This window comes from Muntiacus reevesi, chromosome 3, assembly GCF_963930625.1.
Source record: "Muntiacus reevesi chromosome 3, mMunRee1.1, whole genome shotgun sequence".
NCBI lineage: Eukaryota > Metazoa > Chordata > Mammalia > Artiodactyla > Cervidae > Muntiacus > Muntiacus reevesi.
The window spans coordinates 165,075,290-165,090,416 of NC_089251.1; the positions used below are offsets into that span (position 1 = coordinate 165,075,290).

Consider the following 15,127-nt stretch of genomic DNA (forward strand, 5'->3'; position numbering starts at 1 on the left):
GCACCAAGTGTTGGCTTTATATAAGAATGTGTGCTCAGTTGTGTCTACCTCTGTGACCTCATGGACTGTAGCCTGCCAGACTCCTCTGTCCATGGGGTTTCTCAAGCAAGAATACTGGAGTAGGTAGCCATTCCCTTCTCTAGGGGATCTTCCTGACCCAGGGATTGAACCTGCATCTCCTTTATTGGCAGGCAGATTCTATACCACTGAGCCACTTGGGAAGCCCCTTATATAAGAATACAAGGTAGCTTTATTTAGCCATATTTTAGATAGGAAAACTCAGCATTAAAATAGTCATAAAACTGGCCCAAAGTCTCAGAGCTACTGAGAGCAAAGGTTAAGCCCAGGTTTTATTTTAAAACCTATGCATGCGCATTGCAGTGTTTTCATAGAACGTTTAAAACATTAAAAACTAACAAAACATCCCAGTAGTGGGTAGTCTAGGACTTCCAAGCTGATCTTAGAATTTCTCTCCCTCAATAGCTTTAGGAGGGAGAAGAAAAAAGGAAAAGTAGAAAATAATTCAACAGCAACTAAAATAAATGAAAGGACTAAAACCTGTCATAAACTTTGAAAAATGGTAGCTAGGAAAAAATAAGTGATAATAGGGAAGAAGGTTGACCTCAAGATTAATACAGTCTTGAGAATTGTGATAACAGTTCTCTATTTTGTAGAAAAAAAGAGGAAGGCGGTCTTGAGCAAAGTTAAGGAATAAACCTTGAGGTTGGAAACATCTATAATTGGACATGTAAATGTGGGTGATGGGGCAGGCAGAATCAGCCAGGCTTTGTTTTCTGAAGCCCTCATGGGATTATTAAGTTCCAATACTTTGGCCACCTGATGCTCAGAGTCCACTCATTGGAAAAGACCCTGATGGGAAAGATTGAAGGCAGGAGGAGAAGCGGGCAACAGAGGATGAGATGGTTGGATGGCATCACCGACTCAACGGACTTGAGTCTGAGCAAGCTCCAGGAGACGGTGAAGGACAGGGAAGCCTGCTGAGCTGCAGTTTGTGGGGTTGCAGAGAGTCAGACACAACTGAGCGAGTGGACGACAACAACATAGGACTAGGATAAGAGTCCAGGGAAGTGAGTCCCAGGATACCATTAACAAATCCTCAAAAGAAGTGGGAGAGGCCAGATCTTTAAACAAAGATAGTACAAGGCTCTCCCCAGGGGTACTGTGGGGGTAACCCTTGCCCCTTCCCACACCCAGATAAAAGAAGAGGGGATGAGCAGTAACATCAAGCAGGGATGAACAGGACGCAGCTTCAGATAACATGGGGAAGAGACTCAGGAGAGTTCATCCCCCATTTAGCAGGGCAAGTTTGTCTGGAAGAAGTTTATTACACATGAGATGAAATGGCATGATACTTAAGAAAGCAAACCAAGTTTTATATATACTGATGGCTGAAGATTCCATTAGAAAAGGAAATGTAATCCTGGAACACAAAGAGTGATCAACAGGGAAAAAAGAGAATCAGAAACAAATTGGAAACCCAATCAAGACAATTACAGGATAAAGCAGAAACCACATTAAAGAATGGGAGAGAAACGGATGAAAATATTCTTCTTAATAGAGGTTTTGCTTAATGGCTGCAGAACCACAATGAATGCAGAAGGAAAATTAATTAGAAGATAATAGGTTAGTCACCATTCAACTACAAGGTAATAGGCAGACACAGTCAACATAAACTCAGGGAATAGGGACCTAGATGTGTCTTTTGCCAACTTTGGTTATTGACTAAATCCTGGCATACAAACAAACAAACAAAAAAAAAGGAATGAAAATACTGCACTTTAAGATGCAAACAAAAATCCAAAAACCAAAAAAATGCCCTCATGTTAGAAAAGAGTGATGTTGGAAAGAAAGAATTGTGCTCAGTTGAATTGCCCTTGACATGGGTACCAAGGTAATGGACCAACATGCTCAAACCTGGAGGAGCTCATGGAATATTGCTCATCAGTTCTTCTAGTTCCATCCTCTTAGATTAATTTCAGGTAAATTAAGCTTGATACTTAACACTGACATGGGCTTCCCAGGTGGCTCAGTGGTAAAAAAAATCGCCTGCCAATGCAAGAGATGCGGGGTTGATCCATGAATGGGAAAGATATCCTGGAGTAGGAAATGGCAACCCATTCCAGTATTTTTGCCTAGAGAATTCCATGGACAGAGGAGACTGGCAGGCTGCAGTCTTCGGGGTTGCAAAGAATCAGCATGACGGAGCACACATGCATGCATATACAATGACAAACGGTAGATGTTTACCTAGGCCATATTCTCAGGTCATAATCCAATAAAACTAGGAGGAAACAATTTTACAGTGCCAAACAAACTCTTAACTACTGGAAAACCGCACAGTCTCCCTTGAACCAAAGAGAAAATAAAAGCAAATTACAGGGCTTCTCTGGTGGCTCAGTGGTAAAGAATCCACCTGCTAATGCAAGAGACGTGGGTTTGATCCTTGGGTTGGAAAGATGGAGCAGCTCAGCCCATGCACCACAACTATTAAGCCTGTGTTCTGGAGCCTGGGAGTCATGCTGCTGAGCCCATGTGCCTCACTGAGTGAAGCCTGCGTGCCCTAGAGCCTGCGCGCCACAACAGAAGCTTCTGCAAACACAAATCCACAAGCCACAACTAGAGAGGAGCCCCTGCTTTCCACAGCTAGAAAAAAGCCTGCACAGCAACAAAGACCCAGAAAAGCCATAAATAAAAATAAAAGAAACAAAAGAAAAAAAAAATAAAGGAAGCATAATTCTTCTTTTAAAAAAAGCGAATTGCAATCTAGAAATTAATGAAAATGAGACTTTTTCATGCCAATGTGTGTAGGGTGCAGTTAAAGCTACAATCGGTAAAAATATATAACTTTTAATGTCTATTGTTAAGCAAGGCCAAAAAATAACAAAACCCAGTATGAGCTTTAATTAAGAAATTAGGAAAATAACAAAACTAGAGAAGTGTGCAAATTAAAGATTTTAAGTTAAAATTCATTAAAAATGTTTTAAAAAATGACATAAAAATAAAAAACAGGAAATACCAATGCTGTTATTTGAAAATGTCAACAAAATTGGATAACATCTTGAGAAACCCAATTAAGAAAGTGAAAGTGATGGTTATTTAACAAATGGCATAGGGTAACTACCCCTCAGGAGCATGTCGGACCCCCTACCTCACACCATTTATAAATGATGTTCCAGATGCTTTGAAGCACTGCTATTAGCCCAGGCAAAGCCTGTAATCTTAAGCATGCCAACACTCAGATTTATTTAGGTATTTTTACTGCCCACTACTTCTATTATCCACATAAATAGATAAAAATCCTAAAAATAGAATAAAATCCTAAACTGTCATTTAAGGTGCTCTGACATTCTTTCCCATTCGCTCATTCTTTCCATGTACAGAAATCTACCTCGCTACATATCAAATTCTTAATCCTCATTCTGTCAAATCTCCCCTGGCCCTCTGCTCACAATTAATCATTCTCTCATTTGTATTCTCCTATCTCATGGAGACAGAGCTGATTATACAGGTGCAAATAGCTTGCCTTGTATGAGAATGAGTTTCAGTCTACAACCTTGGGTAAGGAAGGTACTGTAACGGGTTTCTTTCCTCCCCATCCAAGTCCCAGGCACTCAGATTCAATACAGTACTTACTGGTCACGAAGGACTAGGCATCTTTAATATGTGGAGATTGTCAGTATATTCTTATTCCTGAAAGGCATGAGAGAACATTTATGACCTAAATTTCATGTATTAATTAGTTAAAAACAAACCTAGACAGAACTGGAAGACTACTTTCACCTGTCTCCATGAAATAATGGACTCAAATCACTTCAGTAGTCTAAGTTTGCTATAAGATCCTATAGAACATGAATCCTAGCATCTCTCAATATTATAGCATAAAGTTATTAATGACCTGGCAGTAAGCCCTGCCAGCAGCATTCAACTCATAAATTCTTAACCAAGTTATTACGTTTATGCTGCTTTAACTTAGTTTGATGGTTGAAAAATGAAACAGAAACTCAGAGGAATAACTAATAATCACATTTCAGTCAGAATAAAAGGCTAGCCGAAGATACCCCAAGCTTCTCTTCATATCTGAAAAGAACAAAGCCAAACATTTTTTTTTAAAAAGACAAAACATTTAATAGGTGTTTTTTACAATTTCAGTACAAATTATCACTTCAAATAAAGAGTTTTTATTCATTGCTAGTCATCCAGTAAGATTCAGTAAGCAATTTTTGCACCTTTCCTTTTTAATAGAATTACTTTATTACAAAAGAAATGTTTTTATACATTACCTTGCTTATTACTTATACACAGGTCAGGAGAATTTTAAGTGTCTTGAACTTCAACAACTTTAACCTTTCACAGGAGTCACTTGGGCAGATGTCCCAGTTTCAGTAATTTACTGGAACAATTTTTTTTTAAATAGGCAAGAAGTTTGGGAAGATTATGTTGTAAAAAGGAATTTAATTGGGTTCAGGGAGACAATGCCAAATTATAAAGTCTGTGCCTAAAATACTCTGCGGTGAACAGTAACACCTTACAGAACAGTAATGAAATAAACTGCAAGGCCACAATAAGAAGGCTGGTGTGGGAGCATCAAAGAAAGATTAAAAATAAAAACCCCAGAATGAAATCCCCAGGATGCCAGCTGCTCACTGTCAAGATTATTCAACCAATTCCACTGCCAGCCTAGGAAAGATACCAACTGTTAAGCAATGATTTAAAAAATAAGACAATTCCAATTGTCACTTTTTAAGAGAATGTGAGTGTGAGAACCTTACATATTATCAACTCAAAACCCAGTCTCTGTTATTCATTAAATCTGAACAGCCATTATCAAATAGTATTCATTTCATGTTAAACTACTTATAATTTTTCCTTCGACCTGCCTCAATACAAGTGTGTTAATGCTTACTGTCAGATTCTTTGTATGTGTGATGAATACCTATCTTAAATGAAGTTCTGTTCTCAGTACCGTTTATTGGCTATTTGCTGTCTAAAACAAAGAAGAAACCTGAAAATTAAGCCCTAGAAGCAACTTTTGTGGTGCTTACTGCCCCCCACCCATGCTTATTCTGACTTAATACAGAGATATGCCTTCATATTCACCTCCTTTTTAGCAGGAAAGAGGTTATAGAGAAAACAGTATTTGAATTAAGAAATCTTTAATTCTATTCTCAACTGTACCCTTTAAAAGCAATGTGAAATCTGCAAACGATTTACCTTTTTCCAAAGCCTATCCCCTATCCTGCGGCCTCTCTCCTCCCAGCTTTCAATGATCATGTTTACTTCTTACACTTCTTAGAGATGTAAAAATGATATAAAGGAGATAAGTGCTAGAGAAGGTGTCCTAATCAGCTAAGGCTAAAAACACCATTTTTTTATGACCGAGTTAACTACTCACATTATCTGCTTATCTCCATGGCTCACTAGTATCTTTTTCTTAGTTTTCAGGTGAAATGAGATATAGCCAGACTTAAATAATCTGTACTGTATCTTGATAGTGGCGATGAAAGTTAATTTTGAAACCCCAGAGGTTTGATTAGTAGGAGAGTGGCATTTCCCCTGGCAAGATGATTACTGCAACAACAACAGCAAAACCATTAACTCTGAATACAGGAATTCCCTGGTCCATTGATTTTTGATTCTATGACATGAAAGATGTCTAAACATGGTATGTGGCACACTATGATCTTGCCAGTCAATTTCTTATCAGCAAAATTATGAAGTCTGTTCCCAAAGACTTCCAGGCCTCCTAACATTCTTTTAGAAATGTAAAGCAGCAAGGCAATGTCTTTCTAGATGACTGAATAAGAAAGACTGAAGGCAGGAGAAGGGAGGGGGCAACAGAGGATGAGATGGTTGGATGGCATCACCGACTCAATGGACATGAGTTTGAGCAAGCTCCAGGAGTTGGTGACGGACAGGGTAGCCTGGTGTGCTGCAGTCCATGGGGTCACAAAGAGTTGGACACAACTGAGTGATTGAACTGAACTGAACTGAATAGTTCAGAGGTGGTGCTGGAAATGTATAGGAGGAAAAAAAAACCCTAATAAAATGTAGATGATAAGTTAACTCAGGATATCCTGTGGTTTCTTATACTTGGGGACATATGGTGGTTTCCTTCCTGAAACCACAGTCAGGTAGACCAGACTAAAACAAATATTCTTCAAATTATGATGATGAGACTCAATATTACGTGCCAGTATGAGTTTTCACAATCTGTGCTTTTACCAGATATGGAAAATAAGGGGGAAAAGAAGCCCATGAGGTTTTATTCAATAGGGAATAGAGAATGTGAAAAATCAGTAGCACACCAGAGCTTAGGATTGCAGCAATTTATGGGACATGCAAAGTCTAAGACACGGGACAGGAGGCTCTAGCCAGCTGGAGCTCCGGTGAACCTAATGGTATATGATCCAGAACCGTAGCAGGGAATGCCACCAACTCCCTGAAGACTTGCACACCATCGTGGTTAATATACACATACATAAATAAACACAACGGCTGTTGGGAATGTATAGTCTTGTCTTTCGGTGAACCTATTTGCTGCTTCCTACTCTGGTATTTTTTTTTTTTAACCTGGTGTTGGCCAGGCCCAGCTCTCAATGTTCCCAGCCACCTTCTAATGTAATCCTGTATGCATCAACCTTCAGAGGGTCACCAAAGAGTTATTCCAAATCTGTAAACTGCAAACAATATTTTTCTAAAAACCACACCACATACACACATAAATTAAACAATCATTTAAAATTCAGTGGGAAGGAGCTTCCTGGGCATTAGGGGCTAGGTTTCCTTTCCTAAAATCCACAGGCTGAATCTACCCGGAGGTTTCTCATACCCTGAGAGGAGACGGAACATGCACAAGTCTGCAATAAAACATATCTTGGTGGCTGAGTAATAATCGTATCGAGTAAGAGACACAAGTTTTGTAAACTTCACAGGAGTAACCATGTTTTTCTGTGTGCCTTTAACTAATGTCTCTTTCCAGGTGGGGCTGAGGGCAGTGGGCCTGCCCCCTGTAAAGTGGAGCGGAGGGAAGGAGGCAGGCATCCTGCGGAGGAGCGGCGGTGGGTTTCCCCGTCAGGTTTTCGCCAGCGGGTCAAACACCTGCAGCACCGTTCTCTTGTCCTTGTCGCTGATTGTCACCCAGGAACCGACGTCTTTTGGTCTGTGCTCCGGGGGCGGCTCCTGGGCTGGTGAGGCACTGATTTGCAGAGGGGCTGAGTGCACCCTTCCGAGGTTCCCGGCCCCCGAGTCTGGGGGATCGGAGCTCTTGGAAAGCCAGGAATTATTCAACAGGTTAGGGTGGTGGAGGAGGCTCCAGAAGGGATCCTGATAGTCACCGAGAAGAGGGGCACCCACTGATTTTCTGTCCGTGGTGCCATCAGCCTCGGGGCTTGCAGGTGATGATGAAACGCCCAGGAAAGCCGGCTGTGGAGACAGCGGACCCCCGGCAGGTGGGGCTGTGGGGGGACCGTCGCTGCAGGGGAGCCCCTGGAGAAGCTGGCAGCTGCTCTGCAGCGCCTGTAGGTGGAAGGCCGCTGGCGCCGACTTCTTCCTGCGCGGGGGCACCTGCGGCACGAGGGGCGGGGCCTCCGGAGTGGGCGGGGTGGCCATGGGCGGGGCCTCCGGGGTGGGCGGGGTGGTTGTGGGCGGAGCCTCATCAGAAGCGGGCTTCCTGGCGGCACCTTTCCGCAGCTGAAGGGTTCTCGGCTTGGGAACCGGAGGGGCTGTCGCTAGTGGAGGGGTGTCAGGGCTAGACTCTGGGGGCCCGACTGTAAAATGGACGGCCTGATGCCCAAGCTGTTCTTCCGGTGACGCGGGCTGAGAAAAGGTACAACAAAGAGCGTCAGTAAGTAGCCCGCCCAGGGAACTGGGAACCGATCAGCACACAGATGATGTCTGCTGGGGGAGCAGAGATGGGGCCACACGGACATTCTAGCAAATTCAGGATCTGAGAATGTCTGGGATGCGGGGGTGTCATCAGGCACGAAAGAGCATGGGAGAGAAACACACAGGCATCAAGGAGCAACAGCAGGTCCCACGAAGTATGAGTGCAAGCTTTAAATCCACCACAGGGAATAATCTGAAACAAGTTTCTCTGTTACCTAGGAAACAGGATTATATTCTTCCTTTATTAAACAGCGAACCTCTCTGAAAACTCTTCCTGGAGGCCGCAGCTTTGATGATTCAGTGAAGTAGCTTATGTTAAGCTAATTGAAGGACTCACTGAAGGGTATACTGGCTCCTTGAAGCTTTGCTATTTAAAGAGAGAAGAAAGGCAAATTTCACACAGGAACTTCCCTTCCTCGGTTCTAACGGACCACAAAGGAAACAACTGCATGAGACCACAGGGAGCTTTTGTACAGACATGTACATGTACCGACATGTTTAAGCTGTCGGTAGCTTAAACATCAGCATTTCAGTATTGCCACTGGTTCTTCAGATAAACCAGCTGCAAAAAAGCAACCTGTTCTCTGACAGCCTTTTACTGCAGCTCCTGTGCAGCTGGTGAGGAAAACGAACCCATTTCTACCTCTGGCCTTGAAAAGCCAAAGTGAGGACAGAGAAGAGGCCGAGGAAAGAAGTCTGTAAGTGCAAGGAGGCATGGAAAATGGGCGGATGAATAAGCAGACGTGGAACAGCAAAGCAACCCAGAAAACACAAAGCCAGCTCTGGAAGAACCAGGCGCCCAAGCCACGCTCACACTTTCTCCAGGTGGACAAGCAGCCATTCTGTAACGACCGGCCAAGGATTACCGAGTGTCCGTGACTGGCACACTGTCTCAAACGGAAGATCCAGATGTCTCTAGAGGTGCCAGTCTTTGGGCTGCTACTGTCCTGACAAACTCATGTCTCTGAAGCAGCAAGCAAGGCTGAGAAGCTTGGGAGCGAGAGCAGAAAACAATCTGCAAGAAAAGTGGCAAGAAAAGCTGTCGCGCCTCCAGGATCCATGGCCACACAAGCGCTTGTCAAACAAGGCCCATCTGGAGACGGTGACTGTTTCTCCGATGCACATAAGATCAGACATGTGAACTGTGGGGATAGGACACAGACCACACACAAATGGGAATTACTGGGACACGTGGAATACAGCATCCCATGCTGGTTTGGTTTGGGAACGGAAATGGAACATCTGGACAGAATGATACCTCCAAGCTGTTCCTGTCTTGGTGAGAAATTCCCAATGTTTCTGCTCAGCAAGAGCCAAGAAGGAGCAGAGATGAGGAGGAGAAAGCAATTGCCGGGCATGTTCCTCAAGGATGGGGCTGTGGCTGGGAGTCGTGAACGTGTATAAAGAGACCAGTCGGAGACATACTTCTTATCTAAGGAGACATCTGAGCAGCCCAAGAGCTACAGGCTTACACGACCAGGTCCTTACCTTTCCTGTCCTCCTCAAGGTTGGCTTCTTGATGGCAGGAACCCTGGGGGCAGGCCGACGGGGCAGAAGAGGCGCCAGCCCTGCTGTGGACTCTGGTTTGGAAGATCCCTGGTCCCTTAAGGCTGGAGTATTTAGGGCTTCTCCTGGGACTCCTGAAACATGGAATGGCGTGGTAAAGGCGTAAAGGACGAGGCATTATTCGAAGGATAAGGCAATGTATTTCCCTTTGATCTAAATCTCTGAGGGTTGTCAGGACCAAGCAGCTAGGTTTGGCCCCAGCTCCTCACACTCACCATCCCTGAGTGATGGTGATCTGGGGGTCTGTGTAGGGGCGAATCAATGAGACCCTAAGATCAGGTGCAAAGTTTAATGTGTCCCCATGTTGCTCAGGGGAGATGATGTAGAACTCCTTGAAATCTCAGCAGGGCCCATGAGAAGGAAAACATTAAGTTGCAACACGGGGTAGAGTTCAAACCTCAAACCTCCCCCACCTTCCACATCTATAGACTTGGAAAAAAAAATCTTGACTATAATCTAATTCACATACCATAAAATCTACCCTTTTTAAAGGATTATACTTTATGGTTATAGTCACAAAGTTGTACAACCATTATCACCATTTCATCCCCAGAACGTCTTCATCACCCCAAAAAGAGACCCCACATGTTTCCATAGCAGTCACTGTCCAGTCCCTCCTCTCCTCTCGCCCCTGAAAACCACTATAATTTTCTCTCTGTATAGATCTGACTATTCTGGACAGTTCACATAAATGGAATCACACAACACATGGCCTTTTGGGTCCATTTTCTTTCACTCAGCACAGTATTTTCATGATTCACCCATGAGAGAGCATGTGTTAGCACTCCATTCTTTTTTATGGCTGAATAATATTCCATGGGATGGATATGCTCCATTTTATCCATTTGACCTTGGAGTCTAGAGCAGGGGCTGATAGAAGGGGGGAGTATGAGAAGTTCAGGTCAGTTGTCTTGAGAGAAGAGGCTAAAAAGAGATCTAGTGGGGCCTAAAGAATGCAGTAGGGATGCTGGTGATAATAGCAATAGGATTTTAGAGGTGGGGCATTCTAGAGGGTGGCATTGAGCTCTGAAGAAGACTATGGGTGAAGGTCTAATGGACTAGAGGTGAGGAAGGAGGGAGGTGCTGTTGGAGGCCAGGTGGAAGACAGTCCATTAGCTGATGGACACTTGGGTTGTTTCATCCGTATGATGAATTTTTTTTTTTTTTAAATAAAAAGAAACCATGGTGTTATCATGCAACAATGTTTCTCCTCCTCTTAATCCATGCCCTCCTTAAATGTTATTTGGGAATGTCAAATCAATGAAATATCCAGACTAAAAACAAATCAGGCAACTGTAACTGCACATGGCTTTTCAGAGGGCATCCTTTCCCCTCTTCAAAAAAGAGTCTAGTATAAAGTCAAAGCAAACAAACCAAAAACCCCTCAAAGTTGCTAGTCATGACTTTGGATGCATAGGGGAGGTTCTAAGTTAAAACATGGTTAACAAGGGTTAGGTGAAGTGACAGCAACAAAAAATGAACAGGCAGTATGGCAGAGAAGAGGTCCCTGCCTGACAGTAAAGAATCTAGGGATGCTGGTAATTAAAAAGCTAGATGTTTTGCCTGAAGGAGAACGCCTACTTAACCATCTCTTTCTACAGAGCCGGCAGGATGTGTTAGCGTCTCAAGCGTGAACCTCTTCTAAAACTCATTTTCATTTATTTCCATCTCTCCCTTAAATGCTCCTTAATAATCTTGGGATTATTTTTATCTATTGATACTTACTGAATTTTAAATATGTAGTTCTAAATGGACGATAAATCTTCATAGATGAATTTTATAAAATGTTGCTAAAGGATACTTTTACTGAATACTGCCTCCAGAGAAAGAGTTCTGTTTTTTTCTAGGCCCCTTTCTGCAAGAATATGAGATGAAAAGCAGAATCTCGAAGCAGCCCCGGGGGAACACCTACCTCCTCTGGCTTCCAGGAGACATCGGATGGCTGCTTCCGCCTCCTGAGCATTGGTCGTTTTGATCTGCTTGACGTTATAAGGCTTACTTATCCCAGTCCTTGCTTTGGGCTTGAGGACAAAAATCAGGAAGAAACACATATTAGCACAAGTGGGAAAACAGCCTCACCCGGAGAGACCTCTGCTTATGGATCCATATGTGAGCATGAGGTTGACAGAGCTCCATCAGCGATGAAGGCACAACTCCCATCTAAGCTGCATCCCTCAAGTCTCTTTCCCCTGGAGCACTCGAATACCAGAGGGGAGGGATGCAATGACATTTAGATGACGTTGGTCTCCCAAACTGGGTGGTTCTAGGATTGTGCAAGGTGGACCAACCATCCTCTATCTTTATTTCGATAACCAGGTAAAAGCAAGAAAGATTATTCAGAAGTCACTCCTTCCAAGGTCCAATGAGTACCTCAGCACTTTCCAGATGTTTCTCAAAAGTGCTGATTCTACTTCTTAACTGTTCTACCTCTTAACCTCCACCTCTGGGTTGCCTTTGAGGACCTGCCTTCATCACTGTAACCCACCGAGGTCAAGTCAGCCCCCTACTCCTTCTGTGAGCATGGCCGTGCCCATCAGCTGGCCCAGCTCTCCTCACTCTCCCTTCCACCCGGCCCCCAACGGCACCACCCTCCTTCCTCACCTCTAGTCCACTGACCTTCACCCACAGTCTTCTTTAGAGCTCAACACCACCCTCTAGAATGCCCTGCCTCTAAAGTCCTATTGTTATTATTACCAGCATCCCTACTGCATTATTTAGATCTCTTTTTAAGTCTCTTCTCTCAAGACAACTGATCTGAACTTCTCATATTTCCCCTTCTACTAGCCCCTGCTCTGTACACCAAGGTCAAAGGCAAGCGTCAGAAGGGAGAGAAGCAGGTATGTCTGGAAACCAACAGTCCCTCCATGAAGGGGCGGTTGGGAGTTTTCATCAAATGTGATTTTCTCTCTCATACTCTGAACGACCATTAAAAACCCTATAAAGGACCTGGTAGTAAGTTATAGGGTTTGGGGGTGAGTGGTGGATAGGCAGGGAGTTAGAGACAGAAATCTATGTATTCACTGGAAAGAGATGACCCGGCATAATGTTAGGGGCTATGCATGGACCATGGCGCAGATCTCATGGGTTTGAAAAGCTGGCCCGTTTCGCTCTGATCTGAGAAAGGAGAACTCACCGGTTGCTGAGGGGCTCCTGGCAGGAGTTTTGCTGTCTGCAAAATTGAGTACTGCCCATGAGTGCTGGAGGAGATGGAGGCATCCGAGGCTGATTTTTTCACCATGAAACCAGCTGTAAAAACCAAGGAGGGCAGAGACTCCATCTCAGTGAAGTCACAGCTGCTTCAACACAAAATTCCCAGCCAGCTGAGAGCAAGGTCACGGTCACAGTCTGAGTACGTCCATGGCCTTCAGCGATTCAGAGGTGCTTCTGAGGCTATCTTTGGATTCTCTAATAACTTGGGCCTATTAATGTAGATTCACTGGAGAAGCAGTGTTTGAATGAAAATTTTAATCTAACATCCTGGGCAGGGGGGGTGTTAAATCTGACATAAAACCTAATCAATCATTTTTAAGTGGTTTAAAACACACTACTGTTATTAGGACCAAATTTTAAAGATGTTTCATGGGCAAAGTCTTAAAAAAATATTCCTAAAAGAGGAGAATAAATGATATTTAATAACACTTAGACATTAATTAATCATATTTAGAACATTTAGTGATACAAATACTAGATGAAAAGACAAATGACCAAAAAAAAAATTGGATACCAATTCTGTTAAGAAAAATTTAAAATTTTGCACAGACATAGATATATCTAATTGGAAAAAAGATGGAAATCTTTTGGTTAACAACTATCATCACTAGGTAAGTGAAATTAAATTTTTTACTGTTTCTATTATCTCTTTTTGTAAACCTCCACAATGATATAGGATATCACTTTATTTTTATTCAATATTTTGTTTTCTGAGCATGAACTCTGAAAAGTAAAAAATACGCTTAACAAGTCATGTGTTTCTGACTTGCCATTGATTACTATTGTGATGTAACCTAAGATGAACCCAATTCTGAAAGTATGGCTTAGGAAAATCTTTACTGTCATGGCAGGGGAGAAGTAAACAGTGGAGGTAAATAGAAACTGATCAAAAGCCTGGTACAACCTTATTTCCGATTACTGAGGAGTATTTTATGGGCAAAGCATTGTTTTTTGGGGGAGACAAGAAGAAAAGTGCCATGTTGAGACCCGGACTGGGAAAAGCCGATCTCAGCAGACTCGGGCTCACGGATGGAGTGGTGCCTGCTTAGAGGTGTGTGCATGGCCACCTTCCAGGTCAGGGCACCTGGGCTTACTCGAGTCCTCGTGAGCAGAGAGAGGGTGGGTGGTGCTCCAGGAGAGAAGATGCTGAGAGATGCCGTTGGGGGTAGGGGGGAGAAGGAGCTCCAAATGTCCCCAGCTTGTTTGTGGCCTCCGTTCTCCAACCCATAAGGTTTCAAATTGAAAGCAGCTTCAAGCCAAAGCACAGCCACAGGAAGGCGAAGAGCAGCTTTAGGAAGGGCTGTTTTGATTTGCCCGCAAGACATAAAGCGATCTCTGATACCAAACTCGCCAAGGATTTAAGATGAAGAGGAGCCCGAGGAGGGGAGAAAGTGCTGTGAAAACCCAACAGCCGGATTTTAGAGCCATTCGCTCAGCAGGTAGGAAGGGCGCGGTTATTCCCAGCAGGCATCGTGGTGAGTGGAAAGCAAGCGGAGTCTTACTTGGAGGGGGGGGCCTCTGCGGAGGGTGAGGTGGCCGAGGCCGACTGGGAACCGACAGAGACCTGCTTGGAGAGCGGTGGCGGAAGTCCCCAACTGCTTCCAGCTCCTGCTTTAACTCCACCAGGTCAGCATCATCTGGAGGACACGGTGGGGCGTGAGTCAGGGCAGTCAGACTCCGGTCTGCAGGGACCCCTCCTGCAGGACAGCTTGAAGGGGCCCTTTCTGCTGGTGTGGGGAGGAGGGGATAGAGGGCACCCAATGCCTGCTTGGAATGCTCGGTGAGCCGTGGACAAGGTGTGGTGTCCACACACACGCGAGAGACACCGAAGTATTTTAAAGTGTAGGCGCACTTCCTTCCCAAATAATCCACAAGACTTCCACGGAATGATGGCTGAAAACAGAGCCCCTCCGTTTTTCTTTTTTTTAGGGTGTGCTGTGTAGCATGTGGAATCTCAGCGCCTTGGCCAGGGATCGAACCTGCACCCTCTGCACTGGGAGCCTAGAGTCTCAACCACTGGACCACCAGGAAAGACCCCAGAGCCCCTCATTTTCCATTCCCCACTCTGAAACAGGGGCAGTGACAGTTCTGGCATTGAGAATGTTTTCACTTCTCTGCCGGCGGGACAGCCTGCCATCCACTGGTGCGCATGGAGCATCCCTGCACACTCAAGCCCCAAATCCCACAGCCCGCGCCAGCGACTGCCCAAGCGTCCGCCATCCTGACTCGCCAGGGGCATGGGGAGGGGACTGATTATGTTTTTTTTATTACATGTGCACTTATTACATTTGGGGCTCCCCTTGTGGCTCAGCGGGTAAAGAATCTCCCTGCAATGCAGGAGACCTGGGTTCGATCCTTGGTTGGGAAGATCCCCTGGAGAAGGGAAAGGCTCCCCCCTCCAGTATTCTGGCCTGGAGAATTCCATGGACTGTTCCCATGGGGTCGC

At 44.3% G+C, this 15,127-nt stretch overlaps 1 protein-coding gene across 2 annotated transcripts in view; it reads right to left on the bottom strand.

The window, feature by feature from the left end:
• Nucleotides 1–4,130: 4,130 nt before the first annotated feature.
• SYNJ2 (synaptojanin 2) overlaps nt 4,131–15,127 on the bottom strand; it is a 98,943-nt gene continuing 87,946 nt past the window's right edge. For both annotated transcript variants that reach the window (XM_065931054.1, XM_065931055.1), the window contains 5 exons: nt 14,184–14,318; nt 12,605–12,717; nt 11,384–11,492; nt 9,394–9,545; nt 4,131–7,836 (listed from right to left, as the gene is read on the bottom strand). In XM_065931054.1, coding sequence (XP_065787126.1) covers nt 7,093–7,836; nt 9,394–9,545; nt 11,384–11,492; nt 12,605–12,717; nt 14,184–14,318 — 1,253 coding nt within the window. In that variant the 3' untranslated portion in view covers nt 4,131–7,092. The remainder of the gene's footprint in view (nt 7,837–9,393; nt 9,546–11,383; nt 11,493–12,604; nt 12,718–14,183; nt 14,319–15,127) is intronic.